Source organism: Ranitomeya variabilis, chromosome 6, assembly GCF_051348905.1.
Source record: "Ranitomeya variabilis isolate aRanVar5 chromosome 6, aRanVar5.hap1, whole genome shotgun sequence".
In the NCBI taxonomy this organism is placed as follows: domain Eukaryota; kingdom Metazoa; phylum Chordata; class Amphibia; order Anura; family Dendrobatidae; genus Ranitomeya; species Ranitomeya variabilis.
In genome coordinates this window covers 342,191,900-342,212,421 of record NC_135237.1, presented here as the reverse complement: position 1 = coordinate 342,212,421, position 20,522 = coordinate 342,191,900, and the positions used below count along the sequence as shown (strand labels likewise).

Here is a 20,522-nt window from a genome sequence, read left to right as displayed (position 1 = left end):
AAGCTTTTGATTGCACTGGAGCTTGGAGGGAGCCTGCGCGATCGTCAAGTTGTACACATACTTCGTTTGCGGGAATGCACCTCCTGTAGCCCCGTACATGTATGGCGGATGTCTTCAAGGAGACAATAGTTTAGATCATTCAAACATTGTGACAGATTCCCTTTAATGAGCATGAGGACGTGTTCATGTGCAATAGCATCTGCTACTGGGTGATCGTGCTGTACCTGTAGACTAAAGAGATGCCCACTGTTAGCAGTGGGGTCAGGAGGAAGAGTGCACACTGCCTGCTGGACCTTGGCATACTTGCAAACCTACAGAGAGCAATGGGCTGTCCAAGCTTCACCTGGGAATGAGGGAAAAAAGATGCACCCAAAAAACGAAAAGCACTATGAGGAGCAGAGGAGGAGAATACACCAGGGAATGTCAGTGCCTCCTCTCTGGTATTGCGTGCATATAACTTGCACACTGTTCTGCTCTACAGGTTTACATAGCTCTTGTAATAACCAAAATACACATTATCTGGATGCTTTATATATGCTTGGGTTAGACCGCACGGCTGTGCCAAGTAAATAGCCTGTATTTGTATAGGAAAGGTTTGTGATCGGAATATCAATACCAGCTGGAACATTGAAGGATTAAAGAAATAATGTCATTTGTCAGAAAATATATTTTACTTGTGTATTATATGTGTGACTATTGACAGCGGAGAAGAGAATAAAACCTATTTAGTCAGATTTGAAGCTTAGTCCTTATTGTGTTTCTTTGTTGGTGTTTTTAGTTTATCTGTACGCTTCCTCTTCTTGTGCATCGTCTGGTCCTCGCTTTGTGGCTTTGTGCTCGTTTCTTCGGTTTGCTCCTTGGGGACTTTTCTTTTCTTCTTGGAACATTCTGATACTTTTTCTAAAAATCAAACCAACGCAGACAGTATAAAACCCCTGATACATCATGAAAACTCCCCACCCTGAACACAGCAGCTGGATTCCTGTGCTACGTGGAGTGGTAGGGGTTAATCTCACAAGCAGACTTTTTCCTAGTGCTGAGCAGGATGCACAGCTGCATGAACTGACAGCAAGAGGCATCAGGGAAAGGTCAGAGGGGGCTAACAACTGCCCCCGATTCCCTGACCAGAGTAACACAGGAAGCGCTGCTTGACCACCAGGGTCCATTCTGCCATAAAAGCTACTGGGAAACATGGAGGAAAAAAAAATATATAAATCTCTGTTCATGTATCACTAATACTCAAATGAAAAAGTACAGAAAAGGACAAAAATAAAACCCCCACAAAAAGTGCCATCTTACCAGAGGTTTCAGGGTCTGACTTGTTTCTTTTGTTGTCACTGACTCCAGGATACCATACTGAAAGACATGTAAGCCTGGCGGATGTGGAAACCTCAGAAAGCAATGTAGGCTCAGAGTTCATCTGAATATAAATTAAAAAATATATATATAAATACACTATATACACCCACAATATATATATTTATTATATCTACACACACGCCTTTGTAAATATTTTCCAATTTTACCACCATGCACCATCATCCACCAGTAGAGGGAGCTCAGGGCATAGGACACCAGCCCCATTGGCAGTATGAATAGTGGTGGCTGTGGTCAGAAAGTTATTGATGGCAACCACTGATTCTATGAAACAAAAGGTTTCTCACTCGGCTGAGCCCTGTGCCGCTAACAACCACTTTGTCTAAGGGATCTGTAGGCATTTCTGTTCCTGGATCCCCACTAATTAGATTCTCATATGTCGCCATGACATGTCAAATGTTTATGACACGGCAGTTACGTTGTAACTACATTCTTCCCCCATAAATCAATAGTACAAATGAAGATTAGAGACTTTGTAATAAATCAGAAAGATATGCTTCTCGCACTGATGTTTTGTCTCGTCTAAAAATCTGTCCACAGTCCCTAAAATGCAGAATACAAGTGATATAATGGCCAGAAATCGTGTTTTTCCTCATGAACACAAACATGTTTAGTTTGAACAGGAATCTGACAGTGTTAGTTCCCATAAAGTTGGCTGAACCCGCTGATTTTGGTGGGACTGACCAATTATCTGATCTATTTGTGGGTCTCCTGACTGTGCCCTTACAGATGTTGGCACCAGGCTGTTGGGCTTTTGGCAGCCCACCCGTTTGTGATCTGGGGCGATAAGCTCCTGGTAGTGGCTTTCACCTCTTTCCCCATTGGGAACAGATAAATGCTCGGCCAAGTGCTCATGTCTATGAGCAAATTGCCTCTTCTGAGAAAAAGAGGACTTAACTCTATAGCGCCACCTGTTGGAAGTAGAGATCCTACAAGTCACAATCAACCCTTTAACGAGTCGTGCAATATGACTTGGGATTAAAGCCAAATCAGTATCTCAATTCGCAGACACGGTGTTTCGGGCTGTTGGCCCTCGTCAGTGCGAAGCATGAGAAATGATTTGGCTAGGTGAGAGGCAATTTGCATATTTAATTTCCCAGAGGAGCATTGTACGGCAAATAAGCCTCCTTACCTTGACAAGCCAGAGATGGTATGTCACTCTCCATAAGGAGAAACGATACCCCTTAGACCACATGTCTATGGGGAAATCCAGAGAGAGCAGCCTTCCAAATAAACATTCAGCCGACATATCCTAGGTGTATGGCCAGCTTTAGTCCTACTGCAGTGTGAGAAGGCAAAGAGTCCGAAACTGATGTACAAAGGCAGACTGTCAGGAGAGGCACCTGGAAACTTAAAAAGGTGAGCAATTCAGGCCAGAATAAGGTGTCCATAAGCATCACGCAGTTCGGTGACATGGAGCTTGTGACACCAGTTCTAATGGTCAATGGAGGGCTTGGAGATGGGGACACAGGATAATTGTCAGTTCTGAGACAACCACTTTACCTTTAAGTGAATCTCATTCTCATTTTATGGTCAGGTGCATAGTGTGAATATAATGCCACTGCAGTGTTAGCTTTTCTTATACAGAGCTGCAAATTCCCTGCATACTATGGTTTAAATCTCTGAAGGTCTAAGGCCATGTTCACACTTCGCGGTTTTTACCGCGGATCCGCGGCGATTTTGACACTGCGGGTCCGCAGCAGTTTCCATTGTGATTACATTAACATGTAAACCCTATGGAAACCGCAAACCGCAGTGCACATGCTGCGGGAAAAACCGCGCAGAAACGCAGCGGTTTACAACCCGCAGCATGTCACTTCTTTGTGCAGAATCGCTGCGATTCTGCACCCATAGGAAAGCATTGATCCGCTTACTTCCCGCATGGGGCTGTGCCCACGTTGCGGGAAGTAAGCGGATAATGTGCGGTTGCTACCCGGGGTGGAGGAGAGGAGACTCTCCTCCAGGCCCTGGGAAGCATAAATAGTGTAAAAAAAAGAATTAAAATAAAAAATGATGCTATACTCACCTCTCAGCGCTGCACGCGGCCGTCCCTGGTCTCAGTTGCTGTGCGAACAGGACCTGCGGTGACGTCACAGTCACATGACCGTGATGACGCCGCGGTCACATGACCGTGACGTCACGAAGGTCCTTCTCGGCACAGCATCTTTGGAACCAGACCGCCGAGTGCAGCGCCGAGGAGATCGCGACGTCAGAGGGTGAGTATAACCAATTTTTATTATTTTTAACATTACTATTGATGCTGCATATTGCTGCATATACAACCAAATCCCATCCAGTTCATTCCAGGGACAAAGAAGAGATCCCACAAAAAATATAAAATCAATATTTTTATTTAGTCACATGTGACAATATAAAAACCACAATAAAAAGCAAAATACCATCTAGAGGACGCCAGGTATACATAAAGAAAATTCCCCACACAAAGTAATCACATATAGAGAAAGTCCCAAACAATTGTAAGTCCCAGAGAACATGCACTATCAGTAGCCTAAAAAGCCTGTGTTATAATTAACATACAGACCAATATCTGCAGACGCTACCTCTCTATATTAAAGAGTACTATAAGGCCTGGAACATGTTGGACTATAACATAAAATAGTAGATTCTAAATTTTAGATTTTAGAGAAGTAGTATTTACCTATAGCGTGGATGGTCCTGGCGTCCCCTCACCCCGACGCGCGTTTCGCCGCCAGCTTCTTCCAGGCTACTGATAGTGCATGTTCTCTGGGACTTACAATTGTTTGGGACTTTCTCTATACGTGATTACTTTGTGTGGGGAATTTTCTTTATGTATACCTGGCGTCCTCTATATGGTATTTTGCTTTTTATTGTGGTTTTTATATTGTCACATGTGACTAAATAAAAATATTGATTTTATATTTTTTGTGGGATCTCTTCTTTGTCCCTGGAATGAACTGGATGGGATTTGGTTGTATAGTTATTTGAAGTGCCCCCTTTAATTTTTTAGGACTTTAGTTGATTTATATTGCTGCATATGCAGCATCAATAGTATAGACGGAAACCCGCAGCGGAAACCGCGGAACAAACCACGATAAATCTGCAGGGATAACCGCAGCGGGTTTGCCCTGCAGATTTATCAAATCCACTGCGGGAGAACCCGCAGACGTCACACGCAAAGTGTGCACATAGCCTAATGGGCTTGTTTACACGTAGCGTTTTTTGCTGTATTTTTTATGTGGGAGAGAAAAAAAAAAGTAGTGTTTTATAGCAAATATATCTAGATACATACATATAGATTTCTAACATCTCACTCACAATGTGCATTTTATATTTCTTGCTTTTTTGAGCATTTTTTCATAAAACTTCAGTGAGTGCATAAAACGGCCTTAAAAATGTATATTTTTCTGCCAGCAATCTACATTTTTCTTGTCGAAGAAAACACCCAGCACTGTGTGAACATATCCAGAGGCTGGCCATACACATTAGCTAGTAGTCGGCCAACCTCTGCAAGACTCTAGCTCCTTAGCAGCTTATTTCCCCAAGTAAAAAAAAATTCAGCTACCAAATCCTTATACAAGACTCCCTCTATTTTAGTTTGCCAGAACTGGTTCCGAAACAAGGCCGAACACTACATAATCAAAACACACCCTTTCCTCAAACATAAAACATGGTGCAGGTGGTGTCCGATTCTCTGCATCATGCCCTAGAACAGGGGTCCCCAACCTGTAGCTCGGGAGCCACATGTGGCTCGCAGTCCCATAAATTGTGGCTAGCGGCTGTCTGCCAGCTTGGTGCATTAGCTCCAGTTCTAGCAAACAGGTATGAAGAGCACATCTGAAAATGGTGAATTTTGTGAGCAGCCCTGCACAGAAGAGCAGATCTGGACGCACATATACTGGTCTTAGGGGTTTTGAGATGATTTAAGTATGGTACGCAAGATGACACCACACGTCAGAGGTGCGTGAAGCTGGATGTGACTGTGTCTTGGTAGTGCTTTATAGAAGAATACTGAATGGGGGGTATTGTAGGAACCCCTGGATCTTTGTATACTGCTTTGGGGTGATTGATTTTAGTGGAAAAGCTTGTTACCATTATGCCTGTTAGGGGGGGCTTTGGTTGCCACTACTGTGAGGGGGGCGGGAGCTGAATGTGGCTCGCGACCCTCTCTCAAGGCTGGATGTGGCTTGCAACCCTCTCTCAGAGCTGAACGTGGCTCTCAAGGTCAGAAACGTTGGGGACCTCTGCCCTAGAAGGTCAGGGGTAATATAAAAGCAGCAAAAGTAAGGGAAAACCAGAAAGAAAAGCTGCTGCAGTCTGCAAGAGAGCTTAAATTAGACAAGATCCAATTACCATATAGAAGCCCTAAACTTTACAGCAAGCCTGGCTTAAAAAAACGCTCATGTTTTGGAGCAGCTGCAAAGCCATTGAGAATTTGAAGCTAAACTTGAAAACAGTTTCTCATTAGTGTACACTGTAAGAGCCCAATATGCACAAGTGAACTGAAGAAGCCTCATTCTCCAGCGAAACAAATATCTCCTCTAAACGCAACGCATAAAATACATTGGGCCAAATTCATCAAGCTCAGCGTTGCTCCTGCCTGTCTTGATGATGGAGCATGCTGGAGTCAGATACTGCCTCTTCATCAATCTTGAGCATCTGACGAGTGGCACGAATCATGCTGGAAACCTCCCTCCAGTCAGGTACTGGAGTGAGATTTCTGGCATAGGCAACGTCACAGTTCATCATGAATTAGGTGCGCTGTGGGGTCCCGGTCCTGTCACCATCCAGTTCATCTCCATCCATTTTGTTGGAGCCGTGGGAAACTGGCATGAATTATGGCACAATACAGAGTTGCAACAAAATTTAGCAAATTTTCAAAGCTTTTACGCCAAAATTCTGGTGTCAAAGCTTTGATGAATGAGGCACATTTTTGATCCATCTAATATACAATGTGCACTTTTGCTTCTTTCTCACCTTATTTAAGTCTAATCTCCACATCTTCACATAACCATCACTTGATGAAGATACAAGAATCGGAGACCCTTTATAGTCAAAGGAGTAGAGACTTTTCACTCTGTTAAATAAGGAACAAAAAAGTATTATTGACAAATTCAGCACCATGACTACAGTAAGAAAATAAAAAAATAATCAAGCTTACCTTGTTTCGTGAGCCTTAAACTCGCAGAGGCATTTTTGGGAGTCTGTGTCATACAATCTGATAAATTCGTCGTCTCCAGCCACAACTAGGAGTGTATCCTGGAGATTAAGAATTAGGGACCAGTTACACGGTCTTCATTCAATAAGAATACAAACATTGTAACGGTTTCATAGTGAATGATTGACTAAATCCAGCAAAAAAGGTTGCTATAATATTAATGCAAAATGTCACAGTAACTCAGGTCACATGTAACGCTGCTCCCTAGTTTGGGAATTCTTCAACTTTTTCTATATTTCTGCATATTGGATCATTGTCCTAAGTTAAAAAAAAATGACCAAGTCTAATATTTTTGACTCATTTCTATGATCTGGTTCTCTTTATGTACTTATAGCACTTGTGTGAAGTTCTGATGTAGCTTTAAGTCATTTTTATGCAAAAATATAGAGAATTCCGAAGGGTTCACAAACTTTCAAGCAACACTGTAGATACTGAATAGCTGATACCAGGTTCACATAATATGGTGTGCCTCCAATATGTAACAAAGCCTTCCAGCAACATTGTCAAAATGTCATCCACATATCTGACTATAAGGGAACATATAGCATATAACAAATAATATAACAGCAAGTACAAATGGCAGATATTTATGTGTTTGCACAATGTGTTACGAGTTGCAGAAGAACCTGATGTAGGTGTGAGAGTCACTAGGACCCATACAGCCCATATTACTGCCCCGAGCACAGCAAGTTACAGGTCCCATACTGCAGCACTCAGCCATTACACAGACTGGGCAGCTGCTGCGTTGGTCCAATTCTAACAGGACCGCTGTGATTAGCCCTGATCGGAAGAACAGAGCACCTTTATCCTCAGAATGGCACAGCAGAGCGCTGTCATTACCTATGGGGCTCGGCGCTCTGCTTATTCCAACAGCCTCATAAAGAATGTATGAAGCAGTGACAGAATGGGGATGAGCGTGCCCAATCAGGGATAAAAATTCCCCATTCTAATATCAGTGGGGGTTTGACCGCTGGGGCCATGAATAGGCGATAACTTGTTTTCATGGGGTAGCCCCCATTAATGTTCCTTTGACCATTGAGGCACCTGAAGGCCAAGCTCTTGCTAGTTTTATTCAGGCTGTACAGTGTATGGCATTTCCTCTTTCCATAAATCAGAATACATATCCGACACCGGGATTACACATAGGACCTGCCATACTATTTGAATATGGTGAATATCAGGAATGGGCTGCATGTCTGTGTATGCATGATGCCTTCCTGGACTGGACGCGGATCTCATTGGAATATAAAGAGAGCTGCCGACGGTCCAGAAATCACAGTCCGCACACAAACTATGAAGCACAGACATGTGAATGCAACTTTATACAATAGCGCTGATCAGTCAGACATCACAACATGGTTTTCCCATAGGCTGCTAACTAGAAGACGCCCATTCTTTACAGTGATCACCACTATGTGACCTGTCACGTTCAGTCCAATGCTATAGTAATACTTTATTTTACATAGACGTTCACATTAGACAATAGTTGGAGGCACCCGTCGACAATGTAATGCGGTGGCAGCTCAACTGTCCAATGTCTGCAAACAGGAAGAATAAGGAATGGCCACACAATACAGATAACACACATTTATATAGAAGATTGGGGGGAGGCAGCTTTCTACCTAATTGTTGGAAAATATATTAAGTGGAAAAAAGAGAAACTGGAGGAAAAAACGAATAAGTAGGGGAATAAAGGAGGCTGTGCAATAAATCAGCCTGCCTGCTTACAGTAATGAATCGGACTGACGAGATCCTCTTTGGGTTCTTGACTGTACCAGTAACCGATGCCGTTTCAAGAGAGTACACATCCACTTTGTCATGTATGACCACGACGTATTTCTCCCCACTGGGAGACCACAGAACTATGTGTGCATCTGGAAGAGAAAAGGTACAACAGTAAAGAGCCAGCTCGCCTGCCTGGTAACCACAAGGTCGGAGTTTTTATTTCTCTAGCATGGATTAAACAGTTATCATTTAAAAACGATCCAGCCAGCGCGCTCATGCCCAGTATGTGCATTGTGAGAGGTGTCGCTCCCAATCAGCAAGAGCAGCACATGAAGCACACCAAGGGCCTGGAGCTTTACACCACACCTGGGTGATAGGGAAAGGTGACATTACAGGAAGGGATCGCAGTCCAGGACATGCATCACCGGTCCTGACAGACTCGCTCTTCACATGCCTTCATATTGATTTGGATCCCCTCGAATTACTATATACCATAAGTTGATATTTTATGATTAACTTGGCGACACCAGACTATAAAGTCAAGTTCAGATGTGGGAGATTTGATACAGATTTTCTATCGACATTAAAAATCTGTGACCATTTACAATACATGCAGAAGGGGTTATAAAACCCTCAAGAAAATCTTACTGACTTGAATCCAAAATCTATTTGTAACAAATATTTGCAGCAACCTATTGCAGAAAATATCTACCCCATCGGACCCCACCCTAATAGGATAAATGGGTGTGAGCCGCATAAGGTTCAGCAAAACATCTCCAAGACACTTTGTTTTAATCCTGTAACCATACATATATCAGGTATCAAGATAAAAGGTCACCAGACAGTTATTTGATTGAATAGTGCCATGACCGGTAATCACAGGTTGCAACAACGGTCACAATGGAGTAATCCGATAGGAAATTCTGCTATTAGTCTACTGGATAGAATACGGAACTTGAGAACATTTACTGGAAGATGTAATCACTGGCATTGTAGGACACGGGGATCAGTCACCAGATTTATGCTGTCTCATCTAAAAGCAGAATAAAGTAGTCACAGAGACCCCGATTCCAGCGCTGTATCACTTACTGGTCGCCAAAGTTGTTAAAATCAGAATATATCAGTTGCAGCAAGAACAGAGCCCTGCATCCTGGTATTCATGCTTGGCTGCCTCCCCTGCTGCAGCACGAGCAGAGCACTGCATCCTTGTATTCATGCGTGGCTGCCTCCCCTGCTGCAGCACGAGCAGAGCACTGCATCCTGGTATTCATGCATGGCTGCCTCCCCTGCTGCAGCACGAGCAGAGCACTGCATCCTGGTATTCATGCATGGCTGCCTCCCCTGCTGCAGCACGAGCAGAGCACTGCATCCTTGTATTCATGCTTGGCTGCCTCCCCTGCTGCAGCACGAGCAGAGCACTGCATCCTGGTATTCATGCGTGGCTGCCTCCCCTGCTGCAGCACGAGCAGAGCACTGCATCCTGGTATTCATGCTTGGCTGCCTCCCCTGCTGCAGCACGAGCAGAGCACTGCATCCTGGTATTCATGCATGGCTGCCTCCCCTGTTGCAGCACAAGCAGAGCACTGCATCCTGGTATTTATGTGTTGCTGCCTCCCCTGCTGCAGCACAAGCAGAGCACTGCATCCTGGTATTCATGTGTTGCTGCCTCCCCTGCTGCAGCACAAGCAGAGCACTGCATCCTGGTATTCATGTGTTGCTGCCTCCCCTGCTGCAGCACAAGCAGAGCACTGCATCCTGGTATTCATGTGTTGCTGCCTCCCCTGCTGCAGCACAAGCAGAGCACTGCATCCTGGTATTCATGTGTTGCTGCCTCCCCTGCTGCAGCACAAGCAGAGCACTGCATCCTGGTATTCATGTGTTGCTGCCTCCCCTGCTGCAGCACAAGCAATGGTGCCATTCAAAAGTACAACTTGTCCCGCAAAAAAAAAAAAATAGACCTATGTAATTAGCATCCATGTTGGGCCATTCTATTGTCATGTCTTGCACATTATCATCGATGATGAAGAATTGGATCACTCCAGCAGAGCAGCCCACCTAATGTGTTTTATCCAATCAGATCCATTCAGTCGGCGGCAATGATGGTAACAAAGCGCTCGGTTTCTCTGATAAATATTTTGGGCTGGAATATCTATTTTGTTTAATGTTTTGCACATCCTACAAAAGTAAGAATCACATGAATAAGATATGAAGGACTTACTTTGCTTTATGTTTTTAATAAAAGCAGAACGACCATCTATGAGGTTCCAAGTTCTAGAGAGAAGAAAAAGTTGAGTTTAGTGCTATGACCCCAGATTGATGTTCTTTAGGGTAGATTTGACAGTGTATGGTACGGACAATCTGGAACATTAGTCCAGCAGGCTTATAAAACCAGAGTCTTGGTCAATTCTCTCTAATGCATTTTACAAACTCCTCTCACGTTCCACAACCTCATAAATGCTGCATTAACACCGACCCCTTTAGCTTGACAGGAGATGGGCAAGGAAATCAGACAGTGGAGCCATCAATCTTGCCGAAGAGGCTGGGAAACAACCTGAGGAGGCAGCAGCTCAGGAAGGGAGATCACACGCAGAGCATGTAATGCCTCATTAACTCCTTAGTGACAGAGCCAATTTGGTACTTAATGACCGGGCTAACGTTTAGGCTATGTGCACACGTAGGAAAAGTGGTGCAGAATTTTCTGCACAAAATCCGCATTTCCTGGCAGAATCCGCAGTTGCGGATTTGCCGCGGTTTTTGCCACTGCGGATTTATCAAGGAGGGGTGCAGAAACGCTGCAGATCCGCACAAAAGAAGTGACACGCACTTCTTTGAAATCCGCAGCAATCCCGCACTGATTTTTCCGCACCATCTGCAAAGCTATTTTTTGATCCCATTGATTTACATTGTACTGTACATCACAGTGCGGATCTGCAGCGTTTCTGCGCGGAAAAATCCGCTGCGGATCCGCAGCAAATCCGCATCATGTGCACATAGCCTTACAATTCTGACCACTGTCACTTTATGAGGTTATAGCTCTGGAACACTTCAACGGATCCCACTGATTCTGAGACTGTTTTCTCGTGACTTATTGTACTTCATGTTAGTGGTAAAATTTAATCGATATGACTTGCGTTTATTTATGAAAAAACTAATTTGGCAAAAATTTTCAAAATATAACAATTTTCAAACTTTTAGTTTTTGTACCCTTAAATCAGAGTCATATCACACAAAATAGTTAATAAATAACATTTCCCACATGTCTACTTTACATCAGCACAATTTTGGTAACTTTTTTTTGCTAGGACGTTATAAGGGTTAAAGGTTGACAAGCGATTTCTCGTTTTTCCAACAAAATTTACAAAACCATTATTTTAGGGACCACCTCACACTTGAAATGAGTTTGGGGGTCAATATGGCAGAAAATACTCAAAAGTGACACCATTCTAAAAACTACACCCCTCAAGGTGCGCAAAATCACATAAAAAGTTTATTAACCCTCCAGGTGCTTCACGAGAACTGAAGCAATGTGGAATAAAAAAAAAAAAAATGAACATTTTACCTTTTTCACAAAAAAATTACTCTGGACCCAAACTTTTTTTTATTTTCACAAGGGTATCAAAAGAAAATAGACCACAAATTTTGTTATGCAATTTCTCCTGAGTACACCGATACCCCATATGTGGGGGAAAGCCACTGTTTGCACGCGTGGCTGGGCTCAGAAGGGAGGCAGCACCATTTGACGTGACCCCCTGATGTACCTAAATAGTGGAAACTCCCCAATTCTAACTCCAACACCCTTACCCAAACAACACAACCCTAACCTCAACCCTAATCCTAGCCCCAACCATAACCCTAATCCGATCACCAAGGCTAACAACTAGCTATAACCCCAAATATAACCCCCAACCATCACCCTAGCCCTAATGGAAAAAAATACTATTTAGTTTATTATTTTTACCTAACTAAGGGGATCGCCATTTTCTTCCCAGAAAAGGACACCGACAGCCAGGGGAAAGGATCAGGGAATGCAGGAGGGTCCAGGGACACTGGAGGTACCAAAGACCCCATTTCTCTCTTCTCTGATATGATCTAGCACATCAGAGAGAGAAACTATATAGGAAATTAGACTTTTTTTTTTGCAGTCGCGGTTATTCCGTGAATAACAGTGATCACAACACTGGGGTAGGTAAAAGTTGACCAGAATCATGTTCTCCGGGGTCTCAGCTACCCCCGGTAGCGGAGATCCTGGAGAATTTCCGACGCTGGGGGCGCTATAACCTTATTACTCAGCGCTGCTAAAAAGCAGTGCTGAGAAATAAGTACCCTTAACTGTCGCCGTTAAAAGGCGTATCGGTGGTCATTAAGGGGTTAAAACGAATTTGTCAGGAAGATGGCAACAGATAGAAAATATAAAAGGTGTCAATGGATTTAGCTTTCTCACATCTACATGTCCATGTATCCAGTTTGGGGGGGGGGGGGGAATCGGGTTGATATTACTGACAAATTTCTTTAAAAAATGTATGAACGTCCAAAACAGTCAGGTTTACCATATCCATCCAGCTTTGCTTCCTGTGCATAGGACATACCCACTCACCTTAAGGTTTTATCTGTGCCGACAGATAATGCTAATTTTCCAGATGGATGGATTGAAAGAGACAAAACATGTCCCCTGTAGGGAAATAAAAAGCATTTTACTTCATACCATTGAAAACCACTGACCTAAATTCTTTATAGCTTCAGGACACGGTTTTGTGAAAATCGTAAAATAAATCTTTATGTTACACAGAAAATCTAAGCACACTAGTGCAATGTAAAGTCCCCCACACAGGCTAATGTCAGTGGACTTGCTATATCAGACATTGGAAAGCGAGGCCAACACCCGAAGTCTGGCAGGAGCTCTCTGACCCGACAGGTCCAACTACTGCCAAGCGTTCCTAATGTTGATAAGGCTCCATGGATTTCATGCTCTTGTAGTAACTGGCAAATAATGAAAGCAACCCAGCCCAGAGAAGTCAATACTGCAGCTTCCAGAAATTGGATAGACTGTTATTCAGGGTGTGGAGGATCTGATGAATGACGGGCATGTCACTACTGGAAACAAAACACATAACGTACTTGTGAGCTCTGAACGTCTGCTGGCACTCCCACTTTTTGGTGTTCCACACGCACATCAATCCATCCTCAGCTCCACTTAATAGGTGTGTATTGCCGAAGAATTCCAAGCACGTGATACTACCTAGTGAACAAGAAGGATAGGTACACACCACATGAAACAAGAGAACATCTGGCAAAAATCTGATCACATTGTAATATAGGAATGCCTCACATGACATTACTATACTATATTCTGGTCTGAGGAGGAGCTTTTCTTGAAGTCCCAGGAATAAGAACCCGATAACAACAATTATTATTTATTATTATGGCGCCATTTAATCCATGGCGCTTTACATGTGAGGAGGGGTATACACAATAAAAACAGGTACAATAATCTTGAACACCACAAGTCGCAACTGGTACAGGAGGAGAGAGGACCCTGCCCACGAGGGCTCACAATTGCAAGGGATGGGTGAGGTACGGTAGGGTAGAGCTGGTCGTGCAGCGGTTTGGTCGATCGGTGGTTACTGCAAGTTGTAGGCTTGGTCGGAAGAGGTGGGTCTTAAGGTTCTTTTTCAAGGTTTCGATGGTAGGTGAGAGCCTGATGTGTTGTGGTAGAGAGTTCCAGAGTAGGGGTGATGTGCGAGAGAAATCTTGTATGCGATTGTGGGAAGAGGAGATAAGAAGGGAGTAGAGAAGGAGATCTTGTGAGGATCGGAGGTTGCGTGCAGGAAAGTACCGGGAGACGAGGTCACAGATGTATGGAGGAGACAGGTTGTGGATGGCTTTGTACGTCATGGTTAGGGTTTTATACTGGAGTCTCTGGGTAATGGGGAGCCAGTGAAGAGATTGACAGAGGGGAGAGGCTGGGGAATACTTAATTTGTTTAAGGATGAAGGGGATTTCCTATCAGGAGAAACATCTAAGACCTCTTCAAAGACAGCAGAATATGGAGGAAAGACTGTTAAGGTACCTTCACACTGAACGATATCGCTAGCGATCCGTGACGTTGCAGCGTCCTGGATAGCGATATCGTTGAGTTTGACAGGCAGCAGCGATCAGGATCCTGCTGTGCCATCGTTGGTCGGAGCAGAAAGGCCAGAACTTTATTTCGTTGCTGGATCTCCCGTAGACATCGCTGTATCGGCATGTGTGACGCCGATTCAGCGATGTCTTCACTGGTAACCAGGCTAAACATCGGGTTACTAAGCGCAGGGCCGCGCTTAGTAACCCAATGTTTACCCTGGTTACCAGCGTAAACGTAAAAAAAAAATAAAACACTACATACTTACATTCCGGTGTCTGTCCCCTGGCGCTGTGCTTCTCTGCACTGTGTCAGCGCCGGCCGGCCGGAAAGCAGAGCACAGTGGTGACGTCACCGCTGTGCTTTCCGGCTGGTGCTGACAGTGCAGAGAAGCACAGCGCCGGGGGACAGACACCAGAATGTAAGTATGTAGTGTTTGTTTTTTTTTACGTTTACGCTGGAAACCAGGGTAAACATCGGGTTAATAATAATAATATTCTTTATTTATATAGCGCCAACATATTCCGCAGCGCTTTACAGTTTAACAGTTTCAAACACAACAGTCATAGGTAACAATGTTAACAATACAGTAATAAAGCAGAATAAAACAAAATACGACGACCCTGCTCGTGAGAGCTTACAATTTACAATGAGGTGGGGGAGATACAAAGTACAGGTGTGTATTTACAATGATGTATTTACATTGATGGTCCAGCCATCTTCAGGGAGTGGGGGGGTAGATGGAGATAGCGAATGGGCTACACGCACACTAACATAAAATGAGTTTGATTAGGGAACGTGATAGGCCGCTCTGAACAAGTGTGTTTTGAGGGAGCGCCTAAAACTATGCAAATTGTGGATGGTTCTAATATCTTGGGGTAGAGCATTCCAGAGGATTGGTGCAGCACGGGAGAAGTCTTGGAGTCGGGAGTGGGAGGTGCGGATTAGTGCAGAGGTTAGTCGAAAGTCGTTTGCAGAGCGCAGCGGTCGGCTAAGCCGATAGAGAGAAATGAGGGAGGAGATGTAAGGGGGTGCCGCACTGTGGAGAGCTTTGTGGGTGAGAACAAGTACTTTGAATTGTATCCTGTAATGAATGGGCAGCCAGTGTCAAGACTGGCGAAGAGCTGACATGTCCGAGTAACGATTAGCCAGATGGACGACCCTGGCTGCTGCATTAAGGATAGACTGGAGAGGGGAAAGTCGCGTGAGGGGGAGGCCAATTAATAGGGAGTTGCAGTAGTCCAGACGGGAGTGGATTAGGGCGACAGTGAGAGTTTTTGTTGTCTCCATGGTGAGAAAAGGGCAGATTCTAGAGATGTTCTTTAGGTGTAAGCGGCACGAGCGGGCAAGAGATTGTATGTGGGAGGTGAAGGAAAGATCGGAGTCAAACATAACACCCAGACAGCGTGCCTGCTGCCAGGGTGTTATTATGGTGCCACCCACGGAGAGGGAAATGCCAGATTTAGGGAGGTTAGTAGATGGCGGGAGCAGAAGAAGTTCAGTTTTGGAGAGGTTGAGTTTCAGGTAGAGAGCGGACATTATGTCAGAGACTGCGGACAGACAGTCAGTGGCGTTCTGTAGTACAGCGGGGGTAAGGTCAGGGGATGACGTGTATAGCTGTGTGACATCAGCATAAAGATGGTACTGAAAGCCAAATCTGCTGATGGTCTGTCCAATTGGGGCCGTGTAGAGGGAGAAGAGAAGGGGGCCAAGGACTGAGCCCTGAGGTACCCCGACAGTGAGAGGAAGAGGAGATGAAGTGGAGCCGGAGAACAGAACACTGAAGGAGCGTTCAGAAAGATAGGAAGAGAACCAGGAGAGAGCAGTGTCCTTGATGCCTAGTGACTGGAGCCTAGAGAGTAGGAGAGGGTGGTCAACAGTGTCGAAAGCTGCAGAAAGATCGAGGAGAATGAGCAGAGAGTGGTCACCGTTACGTTTTGCTGTCAGAAGGTCATTGGTCACCTTGATGAGTGCAGTTTCTGTCGAATGTAGGGGGCGGAACCCGGACTGTTAAGGGTCTAGGAGGGAATGAGTGGAGAGGTAACGGGTAAGACAGGAGTAGACTAGGCGCTCCAGGAGTTTTGAGATGAAGGGGAGTTTGGAGACCGGTCTGTAGTTGTTTGTGCATGATGGGTCAAGGGTTTGTTTTTTTAGTAATGGAGTAATGATAGAGTGTTTGAAGGAGGAGGGAAAAATGCCAGAGGAAAGGGAGAGATTAAAAATTGTAGTTAGGTGAGTTGTGACGACTGGAGAGAGAGACTGGAGGAGGTGTGAGGGAATGGGGTCGGTGGTGCATGTAGTCGGACGAGAAGAGGAGAGGAGCTTGGAGACTTCTTCTTCTGTGATGGGATCGAAAGTGGAGAGTGAGTCAGGGGAGATGCAGGGAGGAATGGGAGTCATTGCACTTGGTGTCTGGGAGCGGATTTCCTGACGGATAATGTCTATTTTCTCTATAAAGTGGGAGGCCAGGTCATCAGCACAAATGTCTGTGATGGGGTCTTGTGCTTTTGGCCTGAGGAGGGAGTGGAAGGTGTTAAAAAGTTTATTGGGGTTGTTGGATAGTGAGGAGATCAGAGTGGTGAAGTAGGTCTGTTTGGCGAGGTGAAGGGCAGAGTTATAGGTCCTTAATATAAATTTGAAGTGGATGAAGTCTTCTGGTGTGCGTGTTTTCCTCCATAAGCGTTCAGCACTTCTAGAGCATCGCTGGAGAAATCGGGTTTGCGATGTGAGCCAGGGCTGTTTCACTCTGTGTTTGGAGGTTCTGAGGGTGAGGGGAGCTACTTGGTCAAGGGTGCTTCTAAGAGTGTCATTGTAGTGAAGTACAGCCAGATCAGGACAGGAAATAGAAGAGATTGGGGACAATGATGAGTGTAAGGAGTCTGAAAGTGTATGAGGGTTAATGGCATGTAGATTTCTGAATGTGTGGTAGGTAGGAGGGTGCTGGGGTGGGCGAGGAGTTGTGAGTGTGAAGGAGAGAATGTTGTGGTCAGAGAGGGGAAGTGGCGAGTTATCTAGGTAAGAGATTGAACAGAGCCGGGCAAAGACCAGGTCCAGGGTGTTACTGTCTTTGTGTGTTTCAGAGGTTGAGAGCTGTGAGAGGCCTAGGGAAGTGGTTAGTGATAGAAGCTGGGATGCAGATGTGGAAGTGGGGCTGCTAATGGGAATGTTGAAGTCTCCCAGGATAAGGGTTGGTAGTTCTGAGGAAATGAAGTGCGGCAGCCAGGCTGAGAAGTGGTCCAAGAAGTGGGTGGGTGAGCCTGGGGGCCGGTATATGACAGCTACTCTGAGGGAGAGGGGACGGAAGAGCCTGATGGTGTGGACCTCAAAAGAAGGGAATGAGAGTGATGGAACTGGGGGTATAACTTGGAACGTGCATTGGGGGGACAAGAGTATGCCGACTCCACCTCCAGGTCTGTTTGTGGGTCTTGGGGAATGGGAGAATTGTAAGCCACCATGGGAAATGGCAGCAGGGGAGACAGAGTCAGAGTCCTGGATCCAGGTTTCAGTGAGGGCCAATAGATTCAGAGAGTTGTTCAGAAAGTAGTTGTGCAGGAAAGGAAGCTTGTTACATACAGACCGTGGATTCCAAAGGGCACAATTGAGAGGGAGAGATGAGGGGGTGCAAGTAATATTAATAAGGTTAGTATGGTTTTGATATGAGGTAGGGTAGCGGTTGAGGGATGGGGGACCGGGGTTAGGGGATATATCCCCTGAAATCAGTAGGAGTAACAAGATAAAAAGCAAGTAGTTTTTTGAAATGTTTGAAGTTTTTTTGTGCAGTGTGTTTGTGTAAGATGGGCTGATGTTTTTCAGGAAGGTGAGAAGTGCATGGGAGCTGTACATGGGAGATGGAAGGAGTGAGGAGCTGATGTGTATGAGTCGTGGTGGAGGGGGGATTGGGCGGTGAAAGTGTATTGCAAGGGAACACAGGAGGATAGGAATAAAGCACATGGTGAGAAGGGAGAGCAGAGTGTGTGTTACCTTACTCCTGCCCTGACTAACTGCCATGAAATAACTGCGGTTTCACGACGCTTATCTTCCGTGACGCTTTGCTTCTGGGATGCTAATAACCCGATATTTACCCTGGTTACCCGGGGACTTCGCATAGTTGGTCGCTGGAGAGCTGCCTGTGTGACACCTCTCCAGCGACCACACAGCGACGCTGCAGCGATCGAGATCGTTGTCTAGATCGCTGCAGCGTCGCTAAATGTGACGGTACCTTTAGGGCAAGTTATATTTTACCTAGCCTGATCCATTGTCCTCGGTATGATAAGGTTGGCCAAGACCAGCATGAATGTGTATTGAAGTATCAGGAGAAATTGGCCACATAAAAATTAAACTAAAACTCCCCAATTTTGCTGCCAAAGATACCAATTAGTAATTCTAGAAACAGCAGGAGACCAGGAGGAATTGGTGAGAAAAAAATCCTCAATCTCCTGTTTCTTGCAGATTGTTTCTTTAAACATTTTTGACATTTTTTTACTGTTCATATCACAATCTGTATTAAAAAAAAAAAAAAAAAAAAAAAAGTTAGCCTCCTAATTCCTGTTCTTCCAGAAAGGCCACATGTCCATTAGCATGGATATATATATTTATTATACACACACACACACATATATGTAGACATACATGCAAAAAAAAAAATGTAAACTCAGAAACCTGATTTAAACAATAAGTAATTTTCTGATTATACATCTCCTTTATCCATATAGCAAAGCACACACCGTTTTGTAGGGGGACAAGTGGGTTGTCACACAGATGCATCAGTTTTTGTGCAACCCCGGTCCACAGTATAGGTCAGTAGGTCAGTGGGCTCTAGCCATGGACAGGATCCACAAGAATTTCCTTTCTCTACGGGATCCCACTCTGGGCTTTTGAATAGCCGGGCTGGCGAGATGTCACCTGTGCTCTGCATAGATGTCACACAAGGCTGGCGAATTAACCACAGCACTGGGAAACCTAAAAGACCAGGAAATTCAGGCAACTCCTTCACACAGAGAGCACCGACCTGGACCTTGGTTGTGCAAATGAGCAAACCGCTCATCTCTAGTGCCAAGTACTTTTTTATATCGCCAACATATGGGGGAGAGTGTATACATTCAGGGAATGTAAACTACCAGACATCCCCTAAAGGCTCCCCTGTCCATCATAAAATAAAAATAACTGCACACATACCTGCCGGAATTACAGCATTCTTCCTATTGCATTACTGTCATGTAACTGTTGTGTCACGTGACCACTGCAGCCAATCAGCTGCTCCTGATCAGCTACGGTCTTCAGTCAGAATAGACAGACAGTTGAGTAATTAGACCCAGTGATTTTATGACCAGGACCATAGTCACTAGAACAATTGATACACCCTGTTTAATCAGAGAGCCCAGCGAGCAAACATCTAAGGCTACTGCTGCAAAGTCATCCTACATGAGCAAACTAAATATTCCATTAAACTAGAAGCAGTTCGCATCCTACCAGTAACAGCTACTTTACATCCATTTATAAACCACATCCGAAGATTTCTTGCTATCGTGCGGATGTTACTCAAATGTGTACAATTCACACACAGACAGCATTATTACAGAACACATGTGTGGCTTATACCCACAATGGTTCTCAGCCAGTATTAAAAATTCAACAGTCACGGAAATGGGAGCACAGAAAGTCCTAGATTCTCAACTCCACAAATTATGAAAAATAAAAGGTTTCTGGAACGATTCTGCACAATACACTTATTGGCCTTATGTTTATCCGACAGTAGGTAATTTGTCTGCAGGTCACACTAGTAATTTTCTGCACAATACAATACCTGTGGGTGAGGTACATAATTAAAAAAAAAAAAATCCATAAATGAGGGCATGATGTGGAACTTCAATCTACGGCATTCACAATCTGTTCTGTGAATTTTCAGAGCGGATTTCACTTTTAGTATGGGGATTTGGGTTTGCAAATTGTAATCGCCATACGAAGGGGTTGGAGCATGTCCAAAATGGCAGGTCTTGTGGGGTGTTCTCTGTATGTAGTCTTTAATGGCGATCAAAAGTGGCCAAAGTCAGGACAGCCAGCGAAACAGGTTCAGAAAACTCACTGATGCACATTGACTGATTGTCG

General features: G+C 44.6%; 1 protein-coding gene across 2 annotated transcripts in view; it reads right to left on the bottom strand.

Annotated features, from left to right (window-relative positions):
- Positions 1 to 649: 649 nt before the first annotated feature.
- PAK1IP1 (PAK1 interacting protein 1) overlaps positions 650 to 20,522 on the bottom strand; it is a 28,390-nt gene continuing 8,517 nt past the window's right edge. The window contains exons 3-10 of one of the 2 annotated variants that reach the window (XM_077269857.1): positions 13,415 to 13,535; positions 12,894 to 12,968; positions 10,518 to 10,570; positions 8,303 to 8,448; positions 6,518 to 6,615; positions 6,334 to 6,433; positions 1,300 to 1,420; positions 650 to 900 (exon numbers count right to left, since the gene is read on the bottom strand). In XM_077269857.1, coding sequence (XP_077125972.1) covers positions 743 to 900; positions 1,300 to 1,420; positions 6,334 to 6,433; positions 6,518 to 6,615; positions 8,303 to 8,448; positions 10,518 to 10,570; positions 12,894 to 12,968; positions 13,415 to 13,535 — 872 coding nt within the window. In that variant the 3' untranslated portion in view covers positions 650 to 742. Of the gene's footprint in view, positions 901 to 1,299; positions 1,421 to 2,509; positions 2,728 to 6,333; positions 6,434 to 6,517; positions 6,616 to 8,302; positions 8,449 to 10,517; positions 10,571 to 12,893; positions 12,969 to 13,414; positions 13,536 to 20,522 lie in introns of those variants that run through there. The other variant, XR_013216946.1, reaches the window with a different exon arrangement.